This window comes from Opisthocomus hoazin, chromosome 7, assembly GCF_030867145.1.
Source record: "Opisthocomus hoazin isolate bOpiHoa1 chromosome 7, bOpiHoa1.hap1, whole genome shotgun sequence".
In the NCBI taxonomy this organism is placed as follows: Eukaryota; Metazoa; Chordata; class Aves; order Opisthocomiformes; family Opisthocomidae; genus Opisthocomus; species Opisthocomus hoazin.
This window is the reverse complement of record NC_134420.1, coordinates 23,975,220-23,993,045: the sequence shown is the minus strand read 5'-3', so window position 1 is coordinate 23,993,045 and position 17,826 is coordinate 23,975,220. Positions and strand designations below refer to the sequence as shown.

The 17,826-nt window shown below is 39.3% G+C and overlaps 1 protein-coding gene across 4 annotated transcripts in view; it reads right to left on the bottom strand.

The window, feature by feature from the left end:
* The window catches only part of PDHX (pyruvate dehydrogenase complex component X), a 65,992-nt gene that overhangs the window by 44,295 nt on the left and 3,871 nt on the right, over positions 1-17,826 (bottom strand). For all 4 annotated transcript variants that reach the window (XM_075426211.1, XM_075426210.1, XM_075426209.1 and 1 more), the window contains exons 2-3: positions 12,419-12,502; positions 7,642-7,742 (exon numbers count right to left, since the gene is read on the bottom strand). In XM_075426211.1, the coding sequence (XP_075282326.1) occupies positions 7,642-7,742; positions 12,419-12,479 (162 nt within the window). In that variant the 5' untranslated portion in view covers positions 12,480-12,502. The remainder of the gene's footprint in view (positions 1-7,641; positions 7,743-12,418; positions 12,503-17,826) is intronic.

Sequence of the window (17,826 nt, the reverse complement as noted above, 5' to 3'; positions counted from 1 at the left end):
ACAGAGCTATCAAATTTCACAGGATTACTCAGCTCCCTCACCAGAAGGGCCAACACTAGACCTAAGAAGGAACCACAAAGGCAATTTGTTCTTGGTATGTTCCAATAAAACATCTCACATTTATAGTTGTGTCTGTTCACTACTCCCCCTCCCTGCCATGAACACTAGGTAAATTCTAGAGTAATACTTCCAGAGTATTTATTACACAAAAAAATTATTGAAGACTTAGTTCCATATTGCTTGTTCCGATCTCTTGATGCATCCTTCTCCATTAATATTCTGAAAAGTTTCATTTGAGAGGTCTGAAGAATTCTTCAAGACATCATCATATTTTATTGAGATGTCATTAAAGTACTTGGGGTGACAGAATGCCAACCAAAAGTCCTGAACTGCTTTGTCTAAGGCTAAAAGACCCTACCACAGAAAGGCCCACTGATAAACAAATTTCTAAAACTATGTATAACTGCAATGTTAGTACCACTCATCATTTAATAAAACAGCAGCCTGAAGCCAGTACAAACACAACCTACCTAATCTAGTCACTGAACACCAGAACTGGGAAAACCAAAAGAAAACAAAGCTATGAACATGGAAAATACTGAAGTTACTCTAATAATTTTACAGAATGATCACACTTCGCACAGAAGGTATTTAGAAAAACTATGTAATACTCAGCTGCTCAATCCATACCAATGATGATGCAAAATAGCTATGTTCCCCAAGTTCAATATACTCCCCATAACATATTAATATGCAGCACTTTTATATAAACCAAGTCTTTTGGCATGTCTTCTCTTTCCTTTACAAAGGCTTCCACATACAACAGAGAACACTTCTATTTTTATAAGCAGTCTACACATTGTAACTGAATAGACCAAGAAGCACTACAACATGCTTATAGCCCTAAGTCCTTACCACAGTTTTGGTGTCAGAGGAATTTAATGGTGCTATGATAACACATGCAGAAATCCAACAGGGATGGTTGAGTCTTCAAAAACACAACACAATACGTATATTAGTTAGGCTTTGTTTATAACCCAGCATTATATAAGCATTCAAAGCCATCAATGCCGTCAACTCTCACTCTTCAGAGCAAGCTATTGTGGTTTTTCTCATGTTCATCACTCCAAGACAGTTACATGAGAACTCCAGCGTTCCTTATTTTCCAATATGGGTTTCCAGCCCAGATGACTGCAGACTTTATACGTTTTTTTTTTTTAAAAGACATGTTTTTAAACACACAGCCTTTGCAGCTCAAAACTAGAATAGACAAAGAAAAATTGTTATTATTTTGCTTAACTTTTTGTCTTCTGGATTTTTGAGTCACTTCTACATTTTCATAATTTACAATACCGTAAAACCTCTCTGCATAAATCTCAGTGAACCCCAGAATCTCAGATGTAGAAAGAGCCGAAATAAGTAGCTTCACATACTTCTATTACCGTGTGTACGCATAGCCATGAAAAGTCAAAAAGATCCTAGCTTTGCTGCCAAACCAACAAAGCACAGGCGAGCCACGACAGGGAGAAAAACTGGAGGAGATGAAGCGCACAGAGGAATAAAGTTCCCTCAGAGCTCTCGCTACTGCAGCACAGTGCTTTACTCGCTAACACATGTATACAGAAATACATGTTTATTTCCTACACTGGAAAGCATGGTGGACAGAACTTATGCTGGCTCACTCCGCAGTAGTTTTATACAAAGTAGTTTCAGTTCATACCTGTTCTCATTCAGGTCATGAATGAAAAAACAGTAATGGATATTAAATCCAGTTCTTCAACAGTCATTCATCATCTGGCTTTGGTCCAAACTGAACTAATAAGTATTTTAAGCAAAAAAAAGTCAGGGTTAACTTCAGAAGCAACTCTACTAAAAGAATAATCACCTTTCTGAAATTATCCTTCATACTTTCATTCAGTCCTTTAATCTTTTACTGCATTTTACACTGAATCAGATGTGACCATTAAAAGACCTCTTCAGATAGAAAATGAATATATGCATGAGTATCTATTTCACTGTTAACCTGTTCTTTCTTAAACCATTCATACTCACATTATACCACCAAGAAAAACCAAGAAGGGTTACAGAACACCAAATTCATTTAATCTAATCAACATTCTGTCTTTAAAGGTAAAAAAACTAAGTGTTAGGCAGATAGTCTGTTTATTTCACTCAGTTTTCCATGCTGAGTTCAGTCAAGATGGTGCAGAATTGTAGATGGCATCAAAGAACATAAAATGGTTGTCTCATTTCTTTTAGGAAGTGAGTGAACTTCAGCTAGATGCTGATAACTCAGATGTAAACATTCTTAATTTCCCATCAACTATAACACATCTGAAACTTCTGAATGGCCTTTGCAAGAACAGTCCTTTCAATAAGAAATCATCTCCCCATCCACAAACCTGGGACAGCTTAATGTTATAAAGCTTACACAGGCAGCTACTCAACACTCAATATAGTGCAAAAACATCCACACAATACTGCAGAAAGACTACTAAGAATCTTGAGCTAGGAAAAAAAACCTGTAAGACTTCTGATCTTATTGCTCCTCTATTATTTCAGTTTCCAAAACATGAGGTTTCTTCTGTACTTTTTAGGAGACTGGAATAAAAGCCCACTTGCTTATCTATTCTGTACTCTAATACTTAAGCCCACCATTTCTAGATTACAAAAAGAGGGATTAAAGGAATACATTAAAGACTGTGTTTGCATAATAATCTGTTCATGTCACTCCAATAAAGCTGCCTCTCTTCCCTCAGTCTGAAAGACATTATAGCTATTTTCCACCTCCCAGCATGTCCTTCTCAGACTCAGCTCTTGGCGTATGATTGTTACTGGATGATGTGGACATCCTGACTAAGGCTGAGTGTCATTGCTCCATGACACTGGTATCACACAGTTGCTGGAGAGTCTGGTTTTAATCTACCAAAAAATGTGTCACAACAGCAATATACACAAAGAAATTCCAGAAATTGGAATGCATTCATATCACAAGAAGGGAAACAAGAAAAACACAACTTCTGAAATACTAATGCTACTTGTAGTGATCATGAATTACTATTAAAGAACCCTGAAAAATAAAAATTGGAGTCTGCTATTCTTAATGTCTCTCTGCGAATCATTCTTTAATACTTCTGACAGAGACAATCCCCATATCTCCTCTTCACATAATCTAACAGAACAGTATCTGTAAATGCAGACTAGGTACTTCATATTTAAAAAAAAAATAAAAATGAAGAGGTCGCCCAAGATTCTGTAAAGGCTATTAGATGCAAGATAATTTTCAGAAACACTCAAAATTGAAGATGAGACAATCAAAAACAGTGAAAGTATTACTCACCCGGCAATTATTAAACTAACTATATGGAGACTAAAAACACATTTAAAAATGCCCAGTGTGAGTTTTTTGTCCTGAGATAGCAGAATAGATTCTCTGCAACTTATTAGATGTGTTACTCCATAACTGAACACAAAAACTCATAAGTTTCAAGGTGCTACAAAAAAACTGAGTATCTGGGGAAAATTACTATTCAGCAATGCAAATTAAAATAAGCAAAAGATTTACAAAAGTCCTACTTGATTAGATAAATTAGTGTTTAAAATGCACACTATCCTGTAGAAATTAAACACTAATGACAATTTCTTGTAAGGCCTGACAGACTTTACTTGCAGCTGAGTTCAACCTTACATGACCAATCCTCCCCACCCAGCCCTCCACTTTTTTGTAAAAGATGTTCCCTTTCGTTATACAAAAAAAGGAAGATCCTAAACAGATCATCACTTCCTAAATTCTGCCACACAGGAAACTACTCTCCCTTTTTTCGCAGAGAATAACTATGCAAATACACGCTGTTGTAAGAAAATGCAACTACAGCAGAATCAGGCAACCCAACTGACCAATCCAAACAGCTTTTGTAATAGCAGATGAAACATGTTTACTCACAGTGCGTAGGGTAGAATTTTGTCTTGCACACTGATGGCTCCGGGAACTAGTTTGTACCTATGCCCATTATGTTGTTTCCTAAGTAGCTAGATTGCAACTAATACCAGTATGCCTATACACAATTATGCAATCCACACCTCTTGTGTACGTATTCCCTAGATAAGACCTTCTACCATATTTCATTTGGGAAATGTTCCTTTAAATACTCCAGAAGTATTTCACTTTATAGAAGACCTAAGGAGGCTTTAGATAGAATATTTCACAGAATCACAGAATGGTTTGGGCTGGGAGGGACCTTAAAGATCACCTAGTTCCAAACCCCTGGCCATGGGAAGGGACACCTTCCAATAGATCAGGTTGCTCAAAGCCTCATCCAACCTCGCCTTGAACACTGCCACGGAGGGGGCATCCATGACTTCTCTGGGCAACCTGATCCAGTGCCTCACCACGCTCATCATAATGAATTTCTTCCTAATGTCTAATTCAAATCTACCCTCTTTCATTTTAAAGCCATCACCCCTTGTCCTATCACTACACGCTCTTGCAAAAAGTCCATCTCCAGCTTTCTTGTAGGCCCTCTTCAGGTATTGGAAGGCTGCTATAAGATATCCCCAGAGCCTTCTCTTCCCCAAGCTGGACTGCCCCAAATCTCTCAGCCTTGCCTCACAGGAGAGATATTCCAGCCCTAGGATCATCTTTGTGGCCCTCCTCTGCACCTGCTCCAACAGATCCATGTATTTCCTGTGCTGAGGGCTCCAGAGCTGGACGCAGGACTCCAGGTGGGCTCTCACCAGAGTGGAGCAGAGGGGCAGAATCACCTCCCTCGACCTGCTAGTCATACTGCTGTTGATGCAGCCCAGGATACGACTGGCTTTCTGGGCTGTGAGCACACATTGCCAGGTCACGCTGAACTTCTCATCAACCAGCACCTCCAAGTCCTTCTCCTCAGGGCTGCTCTCAAACCATTCTCTGCCCAGCCTGTATTTGTGCTGGAGATTGTCCCAGCCCATGTGCAGCACCTTCCACTTGGCCTTGTTGAACCTCATGAGCTGCGCACGGGCCCACTTCTTGAGCTTGTCGAGGTCCCTCTGGATGGCATCCATTTCCCTCCAGCGTGTCAAAAACACCACTCAGCTGGGTGTCATCAGCAAACTTGCTGAGGGTGCACTCAATCCCACTGTCCATGTCGCCAACAAAGATGTTAAACAGCACCAGTCCCAATACTGACCCCTGAGGAACACCACTCATCACTGGTCTCCACTTGGACATCGAGCCGTTGACCGCAATTATTTGAGTGTGACCATCCAGCCAATCCCTTATCAACTGAGTGGTCCATGTGTCACATCCATGTCTCTCCAATTTAGAGACAAGGACATCCTGCAGGACAGTGTCAAATACTTTGCAGATGATGTCACTTGCTCTTTCCTTATGCAACAACGCTGCAACCCCATTGTAGAAGGCCACCACATTTGTCAGGCATGATTTTTCCCTTAGTGAAGTCATGTCGGATGTCACCATTCACCTCCTTATCTTCCATGTGCCTTAGCAGTTTCCAGGAGGATCTGCTCCATGATCTTGCCAGGCACAGAGGTGAGAATGACTGGCCTGTAGTTCCCTGGGGCTTCCTTTTCTTTCCCTTTAAAAGTGGGGGTCATGTTTCCCCTTTTCCAGACACTGGGAACCTCACCGGACTGCCATAACTTCTCACATATGGTGGATAGTGGCTTAGCAACTCCATCCACCAGTTCCCTCAGCACCTGCAGATGCACCTCATCACATCACATGGACTTGTGCATCTTCAGGTTCCTTAGATGGTCTTGAACCTGATCTTCTCTTACAGCGGGCGATATTTCATTCTCCCAGTGCCTGCCTGTGCCTCCTGCGACTTGGGTGGTGTGGCCAAAGCACTTGCCAACGAAAACTGAGGGAAAAAGTCATTGAGTATCTCAGCCTTCTCCATATCCCAGGTAATCTCGTCTCCTGTTTCCTTCCAGAGAGGGCCCACATTTTCCCTAGTCTTCTTTTTATCACTGACATTCCTCTAGAAGCTTTTCTTGTTGCCGTTGACGTCCCTGACCAGACTTAATTCTATCAGGGCTTTAGCTTTCCTAACCTGATCCCTGGCTACTCAGATAATTTCTCTGTATTCCTGCCAGGTACCTGTCCTTGTTTCCACCCTCTGTCAGCTTCCTTTTTGTGCTTTCTTTGGAGACATTAGCTCTTAGCTAGGATGTTTAAGTGTAGTAACAAGCTCTTTATGCATCAGTATTGTCACACATTAAACCTGAGAAATATTATGCTGCAGAACCTTGTTTCCCCATTTAGCTGCCTATTTGACTGTCCAACTTGATTTTCTACAATTGCAATTGAGCAAGTTGTTTTATCTTGACCAAACTGAAAATTCATTGCAAAAATCATATTTAACGTTATCCATATTTATCTACCCAATTTCTAAAATGGAAAAAGAAAAGACATCAGTGTTCTTCTTGCAAGTGCTAGAGGCTAGCTGACAGTTTAAGCCTTCCTAGGACAAACAAGAACTCCACAAATTTGGATACTGTTGGGGAAAATTTTAGAAAAAGTGGTGAATATTCAGAGGGGGCGAAAATCCTCTCCCTGTCTTTATACACAATTAATAACAACAACTTTCATTGCTCTCCCTAAAAATGAGACACTGAAATACATTTTCCATTATACATATTTAATGGACAAGAAAAAATAGTCTCCATTAATTCTTAAGCATCAAATATGAGCTTTCAGAAAATGCAGTATTTACTTTTACACAGAAGCCGCAACAGAAGGCCTCAGAATTACAGTCCTACTCTTCTAAATCCTGGTGATAATTAACACCGGGTCATTTTAAAATAACAAACTTTTTTTCAAAAATGTTAGAAAAGAGGAGGAGGAGAAAGGAAAGGATAAGGAATTTGACTTGCCCTTTTAAAATACAGTATGTAAGGAATAGCGCAGGACTTGCAAGCAGACCTTACGCAATGCAAGGTTAAAACTAAGTCATTCATCCTGACCTCTGTAGGCCTGTTGTTATTGCTTCCTTCCTGGCACAGAACAGGATTTAAATCCAAACAAATAAGCAAGCCAAACAAACTGAGCATTATCTCTGTTATATATGCACATACACACAAATACTCCAAAATGATATTCAGAGAACTTCATTCATCCCAGTTCTTATTCTTTACACTAAGCCTAATCAATCCAATTTTAAGAATACAGAAAATTAAAAATTCTAAGAATTGTCCTCCGGGTCAGCCCATCTTCTATAATGTTCTGTCTTTAATGGCCAGCACAAAATAATCTAGCATGGAGATCAAATATCCCAGGGAAAGTACCATCCAAAATTCCATATTCCACCTAACTGATTGTAACTTGCTTTTCTATAACTCAGAGTAAGATATGTCAAACTGCAACGTTTCATGGACATAGTTCATCAGGTGCAAAACACACAAAACAACATACTTCAATCAGGTTAACTGAAAAGCCATTAAACCTATATAGAACCACGTACTAGTAATCTGGTACATGCATGAAAGAGTAATTATTTATCACTAATAATGAAATGCATTATTGTGAAAGCTGAGCAGAAGGAAATTTAGCTATCTAAACTAGTTTTTGAGGCAATACACTAAACAACAGTCTGAAGAGAATTTGTATCATCCTAATCAGAAAGGTAGAATCCCTACCAGTATTTTAGCCAATATGCCATCATCACTTGATTCCATGGTAATCACCGCTTTGTCTGTTTCAATTTCACACAATGCATCTCCAGCACTCACTGCTTCACCTGCAAAATACAACAGAACTTAAGAATACTTTGCCTAAACTGCCTTTCAGATCTATTCAACCATGGAAGATACTTACCCACATAATACAGCCATTTTACATCCTTTAATATATTCTATAGTTAATTGATCCCCCATCATTATTTATCATACTGTATCTTTCATCTCCAAATGAAACCACTGAGATTCAAAGACAAAAACAGCTGCAGCAGAACGTCAGCATATTCCAAACACTGATGTTCACTGTAGGTTTTTCAGCAGGAAGTACACACACAATGAAGTTTATTTCTACAACATTATCACTCAGTAACACTGGCATGAATAAAATCCTGAGCCTTCCATATTTGTTGCTAGCCATCAGTCAAAGCAAGCTATTTACAACTGTAATTTTTTAAGACAGTGGTCACAGACAGCAACATCTGTAACTATGCATCACAGTTCTCTAGTTTGTAACTACACTATTAAAGATATCCAAATAAAACCTCAGGAACTTTAACCTCATTGGAAAGCACATACGCAAGCCTGTTTCCTCAATTTCCTATATAGTTAAAAATGTCTTTTAGAAACACACTTACTTTGTGAAATAAAAATATGTACAAGTGTTAGAAATTGCTTTCACTACACTACTCTTCCTCTGCTTTTGAAGAGTATATCTGCTAGCACTTGATAAAGATAAGGGTCTGGATTCTTTCAACAGATCATTACTGACTAGATGGCCAACATTAAAATTGAAATTACACTGAAAAACTGAGGTAGTTTTGGCCTCCAACAAAATATGATAATCTTTCCTCACAGAGCACTGAAAAATAGGGATGACACATACAAGCCTAACACATAGCTATAATTTTTATATTAAGTGAAGTTTTAATATTTCCGCAGTACCAGAAATGCTCCATCAGTATTATCTGTCTAAGCATTTACTTTAACTCCTGATAGCACTCTGTTGTACTTAAGCATCAGAAAAAAATCAGGTTACCACCTGTATTTAGGTAAGAGATAATTATTTTTTTTTAAAAAAGTGTTTATTTCCTGTTTCAGGACTACCTGAATTAGAAGGGGAAAATAAAGTGTTGTACAAACCTTGTGATTGCTGCAGTAGTAAACAATGGAAACATTCACAGCTCAGTCACTGACATAGTTTTATAAGTCATAGATGTTCCTATTATGGAACTTGGCAAGGGAGTACACAAAGCAGCACCTGATCTTTTTAACTGAATAATCTACTTGCCGCACTGCACTCTGCAATAACTAGAGCATAAACAGTTTATAACAGGAAGTCAAAATTCCAGGCTCTATACCAGTGCTCTCCATCAGATCTTTAATTCAAGTGATATATGGGCAAGTACTTCATAGAAGTTAAGAAATCAAATTGTTTGGCAAATTCTGTAACCTACAGCTCTAAGATAGGCCAGCAGAAAGGAGCTTAACTCCATATCTTGATTATTCTGCTCTCTCAACCTGTAATCAGACCAGAAGTGTTCTGCACCACTAAAATGACATCTTAGCACTAAGCAGCCTGAAGCAGTAACTCCAATGGTGCAAGCTAGGAGAAGCAAATACCTTAATTAATTTGTTTATCACACATGACATCTCTCAACTTGGGTACCTGAGGCTGTTCACAGAAAGCTAAGGATTCCCTTACAGGAAAGACAAAAGGAAAAGTCTTCAGAGAACCAGCCAAACCACTTTTCTACTACTTAACTGTTTTTCTTTCACTGCTGCACTGGTCAGATGTTTACAGGGCAATTGATTAAATGCAATTTTAAGATGAGTATTTCATAGCAGCATCCAAAAACCTCATGTATGTTTCAGTACCCAAGCACAATAGAAAGGATCATAGCTCTTTCCTATTTGGGATAGATCCTAATCAATGCCTGCTGTGGTATCACCTACAACTCAGCTTTCCCAATAAATAAGACTGAACACTTTTGCAGAGCATATCTTTGCTCCTATGCTTTCTAATGAGAGAGCAATATTTGCAACAGAAGTTGCCTGAATGGCACCTCTCTGAGATTACATATACTGCCCTTGAAAAATCTTGGGTGGAGTTTGTTGGGGTTTTTTTTTAAATTATTAAGTCCTTATAGCTAGGCTGAACGATTAGGATCTCTACTGAAGCCAAGTTTCCCTCTAGGAGATCATATCAAATTGGCAATCAATAGACTATGTGCTCCGTTCAGTTACTGACAGACAAGTATACAAATCACAAGATAGAAACTGCATTCCTTGACGTACTCTTTGCAAATCAAATCAAAGCTGACTAAGCATAGAGACTGAAGTCCCTGGAATTGATGTCTCAGAAGGCAGCAGAGTTACACTGCACGAGGAAACTGCTAGCACTGTTGCCTATTCCATTTCCTACCCACAATAAGAAGAGGATTTTGGTCTCCTGGGCTGTCAATCTATCATTTTTCACCAACATTAAATTCAAGTTTTTAGAAACACAGTTTTATTTTTATAAGAATGGCTTCATTATCCACAGGAATCAATAAGAAACTGCATTAACAATGAGAAGGAAATAGTAAAGCTGTCAATTAAATTCAGCATGTTTCCTTCTGCAGTACTGAAATCACCTGTTCATCCCATGAAACTATAAAATAAAAACATTTGATATCTACAGAAAGAGCAGAAAAATTATCAAAATACTATTCTACTGACCCCTGCTGGTTATACAGTGGGAAAAACATTTCATGCAATCATCAGCTTTCTTTTGTCAATTGCTTTAAAATATTTAATTTCTTGGATATGAGATTATCAAACATTTAAATTCAGTAATGCCACTACATTTAGATGGCCATCTCACTGGAGGGTTATGTAGTAACAAGCATCCCCTGCAGACAGGAGGAGTATAAGCATTAAATCACTTTGCTTTTCCTTCAAAATTTAACTTTGCTTTTTTTAATGTCGTTATGTTTTCCAGACTGACAGAGGAAAAAAAAAATCTGTAGGAACTAATTATGGTCACAAGTGTGCCAAATAAGACAATACATGATATTCAGTTTCGGTCTTGTTTCTAAACAGAAAGCAGAGCAATAAAAATCCTAAAATAGTTTTCTCTAAAAGCCCAACCATCAATTAAGACTTTATTTTAATTAAAATAGGTGTGGAGCTTTTTTTCCTTTTCATGTTGTGGTGCAATTGTAGCGGAAAGACCAAGAAAAACCATTTATAGCCGCTGCATATTAAGACCTTTTTATGAGGAACATCGACTCATTTGTGTTGTAGAGCAAACTGCAATCTACTTCAACTTCTGTCATGCTCTCTTCTTGGCTTTCTCTTGCAACTTTCAACGCTCTATTTATTGTAAAACAGACTACTCTTGATCTTTAAAATCTTACAGTTATTGACAACTAATGAATAGAAAAAGGACTTTGGATTGTTCCTTTTTCTCTGCAAAATCTTGGACTCAATACTTGACTAACATTGGTGCAATTACTTTTTACAGACATAAGACTGCCCTCTTGCTCCTAGTAAGTTCTGCAGAAATTCTTACCAGAAGTTTTATAAGCAAACGGTCACATCTACTACCAGAGCAACAAGTTGCCTTCCTGCCGCCTCTCAATATGTATTCAAAATGTATAAAAGCAAAGTAATGCAGTAACACAATGATGGATGCTGTATCAACACTTAGAGGGTAAGCCAATGGAAATGGCTTATCTAGGCAGGCAGGATAGTCAAGATACATATTTAGCTCACTTAATTGTGTCTGTCAAAGATAATACGCTTTAAGATATTTTCTTTCCTCCAAACATGTTCATCTTTTTAGCAAATCTAAAATGTCTGAGAACAAGATGTATTCCTACAGTCATCTAAAACTCTGAAATGCATCCTACACCAACAGACAACTGCTACCTGGAATTCAAAACTACAGTTATAATCCAGTTTTAATACTAAATTGGAGAGAAGGAAGGGTAAGAGAAGGGATAAATGTCTCCTGACAGAATAGGGACTGCCAATTTTTCTGCAGATGATTTTTATTTACATATAACCTATGTGAAGACAAAACAGACTCAGACTATTTAGCTAGCTGCTCCAACACATTTTAACAGAAGTATATTACTTTTCAGTTGTCAGAGCACTGAGAACCTAAGCTAATCAAGGTTGTCATGGCTTTTTTTGGAGGAGTATTCTGGGTTTTATTTTCCTTTTTTTTTTCTGGAAAGAGATTTCCCCATTGGGAACACTGGTTATGAAAATAGTGTAAATTATTCTATCGGCTTTAATTGTAGACTATAACTTAGATATTAAAAAGTAAGCCCTGAAGAGCAACTATAAAAATACCATATCTTTCATGTTATTTCACAATGCAGCAGAATAATGAAACAGAGACCCTCCCCAAAGTCAAAGGCTCTCAGATCAGCACGATCAGTCAAAGTAACTGATCAGCACAACAACACTGGGAATTGAAAACAACAAATATACTCACACCCTGGAATAGCCTAATGGAAATTTTTCAAAAATATGATCAATGCAACCTTTTGGAAGACAACTAAAGGAAAAATGTTTCAAGAACCAACAATTTCAAAGCCAGTATTTTCCAAGAAGACAGCATCCATATACCAAACATTTTGCTTCAAAATACTAAGGTACAACCAGAAAGAATGATCTTATTCCTACAGAATAGATTTATATAGCAGAAGATTTACAACAAATGTGGCCACAGAAAACACTATCTTACCCTCCTTTTTTAACCATTTCACAATGTTTCCTTCTTCCATTGTAGGAGAAAGTGCAGGCATGAGAACTTTAATACCTGGCGTACCTGTAAAACAAGCACATGATTATCCACACTAAATACTTTCAGTACAATTTTTTTCTCAGTTAACTGCTTAACACAAATGAAACTAAAAGTGCATGAATCTGAAAGGCAGCTGAACAAAAGATGCACTGTGATGCTCTTTTTTTAAGCTTACATACAAACATGTGCTCCCAAGAGGACCAAGGAAAACAAGACACTAAGTATAGAACCTGTACGTTACACAGAAAACAGGGGCTGCCTTGAGTATGGAGTCATAAATAATACAAAGTATTAAGCAAATTAAACTGTCCTAAGTAAAAATATCATACAGAAACTTTGGATCTGATGAAGATGACTTTAGATACTCATGCTGCTTCAGCCTTGATTCAATTAATTTTTAATGGAAACTTTCTCCACAATCAAGTCTTGGTGCATTATTAAAAATATACAAACTAGTATTTCAAATACCCCGCAGTTCAGTTTGACCTACTGAACAACCCTACCGCGGATGCAAGTGAAACTGGGTTATATAACTTCTGTCCAACAGAAATGTGAACAGAACAAAAAAAATCTACGACTTGCTTAGACCTCCAACTACACACAAGCTATTGTGTGTAGAATGAAAAAGCAGCTATAAAATACAAACATACCACACTTGCATTTTGCGGAGCTTTCCACACATGGCCCTGCATATGCTTAGCTCTGCCCCGTCAGGGTGTCTCTGAGCAAAACCTTGGTTAAAATACCATGCCACAGCCTTTCATTTACTCCAGGACACAAGTGAATGAGACGAGACTCAAAGACTTGTCCTCTCATTTCCTGCTTGCTTGGCAGGAAAGGAAGTCTGAACATAGGACTTGTCAGATCTATGCAAGTCCAGAGGAGAGAACACACCCACGCGGACACTGCATGTGCACACACCTCAGTCCTCCAGAGAGGCCAAAACTGCTGCAATCATGAGAAACTGGGTGAGAGGTATTGATATGTTCCCTGCTCGTGCACCATGATGTGCTGCACAGGACAGTGTAACTCCACCCACAAATTCCGCGGTGGTTATTTACCACAGGTTTGCTTTCTAGTTATGCAGTATGTCAGCAGTACGATTATGAATGTATGACCAGAGTATCAGCCAGGCAGGCATCTTCTCTTCTGTCTCAGAGTACTTATCCATCCTCAGGCTTCTAGTCATGGGCATGCAAGTGTGATGACAGAGTGGGGTGTAAGTGTGCGGAGCATGTCTAGTTAACTGTTAGAATCCTTTCTGACTCTTAAGCAAAGCCTAGATACTTGTATCTTGATTAGAAGCTCTGTCTTGATGCTGAACTGCAATATTGGGAGCGTGTCAAGGCAAAGCATGTAATTCCCTTCCCCCCAGAGTTCAAACATTGAAAAAAAAAAAAAAGAAATGGGAATTCAGAGTCCTAAATTCCTAGACCAGAAGTTTCACTGGTTTTATCAAAATCCACCACAAACACTACATCCTTTCTCCCCTCCTCCTCTTCTTTGCCATAAGCTGTGGAATTTTTTCCAGATGACAGACTAAAGCATATCTTTTAAATTAATAAAGCCCCTCCCAATCCTAGTACTCCAGACACTGATTATCCACTTCTTCCACTGATGAAGTTTTCCAATGTTTATTTATCCTTTCTGCTAGGAAACTATATCTATTTTGCAGACTGAAATTGCCTTATTTCAAGTTTCAGTGGTTGGATCTTATGTCTATTAAAAAGCTTGAAAGGTTTCTCATTACAGCGACCCTTCTCATGGGTAAGTGTCTACATACAGAGACCAGATAAATTCTTAGCCTCTTCTTTCCTTTAACAGGCCAAATAAACTGATCTGAAAAGTCCAGTATATTTAAGCAACACACCACTGCAACTCCTCCGGGCCTGCAACACCACCTACCAGACATAGCTAGCCAGCAGATCACTTCAGTTTGCCAGTTGACTGAATCTGCTTAGTAAACCCGTACACTGAGAGAAGTGGCCTGCGCAGCAGCAAGCTGTGTGCCATGTAAATGAGATTCTTCTGAGGACAGGCCTCACGATACAGCACATTCCTTGGCTTCGTAGCACACTCTACTTGGTCATTTGATTCAGAGCACCAAAGTTGTATTCTGACATAACAGCTCGTAATACAAGAGAGACTACCTTTCTGAACCTTTAAAGAGAGTTATAAGGCCAAATAAATATATCTTTCTAGACTCTATTTTGCAAGAGCAGTTTTCCAGAACGTGCAACCTGACTGATTTTTAAGGCTCTTTCTTGAACTATTATAACTGAATCTGTATTCAGTTATAGAACAGAAACAGACACACAGAGAGTGCACTGTATACAACCGCAAGAATTAATTCTGCCTCATATTCCCTTTTCTCTAATACCTAGCATTAAGGGTTATTACCATTCAACAGAAAACAACACCACATTTCTCCCAACTGCTGTATTCCTGCTGTAAACAGGAACAGCTTTAAAAACTTAGAAATTAATCCTTTTTTTTCCCCTCATTATCCAGAAGAAAAAGGGCAAGGAAAAAAAAATAGAATAATTTTGAGCTGAAAAACATGTGTCACCTAGAGTCAGAATGCTTCTCATCCTTAATTCCAAGTCCTAAGAGTTACCATGGTTAAAATCTCAGAGAAGATAAAGTGAAGCTTCAATTAATACACAAAGATTTAAGGGAAATGAATGTTGACTCATGTTCTGTAATTCATTAGTGTTAATACAACCATTAAATCTGACCTTGTCTTTCTCATTGCTGCAGGATTATGAAAGAAAAAATTATTATACTTGTAAAAGCACATAGGTATTCAGTCACAAATATTTCAGAGGTTAGAAACATTACACAGTTTTTCAATTATTTCTGTTTTCATTATTTCCATTATTATTTGGTCTCTCCTTACACTTCTCTCACGTGGATGGACCTCGAGGCAGGGACTGGGGGAGCAAAGTCCCTCCCACTGTAAGAGAAGATCAGGCTCATGGCCACCTGAGGAACCTGAACATACTGAAGTCTATGGGACCTTATGAGATGCATCCCAGAGTCCTGAGGGAATTGGCTGATGTAGTTGCCAAGCCACTCTACATGATATTCGGAAAGTCATGGCACTCGGGTGAAGTCCCTGGTGACTGGAACAAGGGAAACATAGCACCCATTTTTAAAAAGGGCAGAAAGGAGGACCCTGGGAACTACCAACCTGTTAGCCTCACCCCTATGACTGGGAAGATCATGGAACAGATCCCCCTAGAAGCTATGCTAAGGCACATCGAGCACAGGGAGGTGATTCGAGACAGTCAGCATGGCTTCACCAAGGCCAAGCCTTGCCTGACCAGCCTAGTGGCCTTCTATGATGGACTGGCTACATCAGTGGACAAGAGCAGGCTATGGATGTCATCTGTCTGGACTTCTGTACGGCCTCTGACACAGTCCCCTGCAACACCCTTCTCTAAATTGGAGAGATAGAGATTTGATGGATGGACTGTTCAGTAGATAAGGAACTGGCTGGTTGCACCTAAAGGGTAGTGGTCAATGGCTCAACATCCAGATGGAGACCAGTGACAAGTGGTGTCCCTCAGGGGTCCATACTGGGACAAGTACTTTTTATATCTTCATCAATGACACCGACAGTGGAATTGAGTGCGCCCTCGGCAAGTTTGCAGCTGACACACCTGAGAGACAGGATGCCATTCAGAGGGACCTGGACAAGCTGGAGAGGTGGGCCTGTATGAACCTCATGAGGTTCAGTAAGGCCAAGTGCAAGGTCCTGCACCTGGGTTGGGGCAATCTCTGGTATCAATACAGGCTGGGGGATGAAGGGATTGAGAGCAGCAGAGCTGAGAAGGACTTGGGGGTACTGGGAGATGAAAAGCTGGACATAAGCAAACAATGTGCGCTCGCAGCCCAGAGGGCCAACCGTATCCTGGGCTGCATCAAAAGAAGCATGGCCAGCAGGTCAAGGGAGGGGATTCTGCCCCTCTGCTCTGGTGAGAGCCCATCTGGAGTCCTGCGTCCAGCTCTGGAGCCCTCAGCACAGGAAAGACATGGAGCTGTTGGAATGGGTCCAGAAGAGGCCACAAAAACGAGTGGAGGGATGGAACACCTCTCCTATGAGGGAACGCTGAGAGAGTTGGGGCTGTTCAACCTGGAAAAGAGAAGGCTCCAGGGAGACCTTGTTGCAGCCTTTCAGTACTTAAACAGGGCTTATAAGAAAGATGGGGACAAACTTTATAGCAGGGTCTGTTGTGATAAGACAAGAGGCAATGGTTTTAAACTAAAAGAGGGTAGCCTTAGACTGGATATTGGGAAGAAGCTTGCTTTTATGATGAGGGTGGTGAAACACTGGAACAGGTTGCCCAGAGAGGTGGTAGATGCCCCATCCCTGGAAACATTCAAGGCCAGGTTAGACGGGGCTCTGAGCAACCTGATCTAGTCAAAGATGTCCCTGCTCATTGCAGGGATGTTGGACTAGGTGACCTTTAATGGTCCTTTCCAACCCAAACTGTTATATGATATTTTTAAAATGTTAAATGGCAACATTGTAGCAAACATCTACTAACCTCAGCAGCCATAAATGATCTTGACATTTCAAAATGCACCAAGAGCAAAAAGTAAGTTAGTTATTCTCTGAAGCCCCCAGGAGAGCAATACAATCATGATCATGCTCCCCAAAACACCTGATCCATAAAAATGAGCCCAGTGTATGCATGGTTCATGTTACCAGAAGACTGCATGAGGAAATACATGTCTTTGTCTCAGTCTTTCCATGGTACTTAAATGCTTGTCATTTTAACAGTACTCCTTACTGTATGCTTAGAAATCTATCCAGACAACGCTCCTCGCAACACTGGCAATTCCCATCTGATTACCTCCAATGATTTTCTTTAAAAAATTTCTTCTTGCAAGCTCTCATCTTGAACCAGTACACAGAAACACGAACTATGTTAAGAATGTGTATTATTCCGTGAATACCCGAGTTCATTTACCTAATCATGTCTTATCTATGACCATTTTTTGAATACTACAAATTAAAGCATGAATTCTGAATTTTTTTGACTGAACATACATAGCGTAGGAAAAAATGTTTACACATAACAGCAAGCAGAAAATAATACATTACAGGATGCAAAGAAGTGTTCTGTTTCATTTGTCTAACTTGACTTGTCAACTTTGACTACCAAAGCATGATTTTGAAGTCATATCTCATAAGCATCTAGGACTACCTAGAACTAGTCAACAGACTTCACTGACAAAAGTGAAAGCATTCCACATTTCAATGAGGAAAAAAATAATTTTTAAACAGTGGTTCACATGTTTTACTTCAGTAAATAGTCACTTGTTCCATTTTCCAGAAT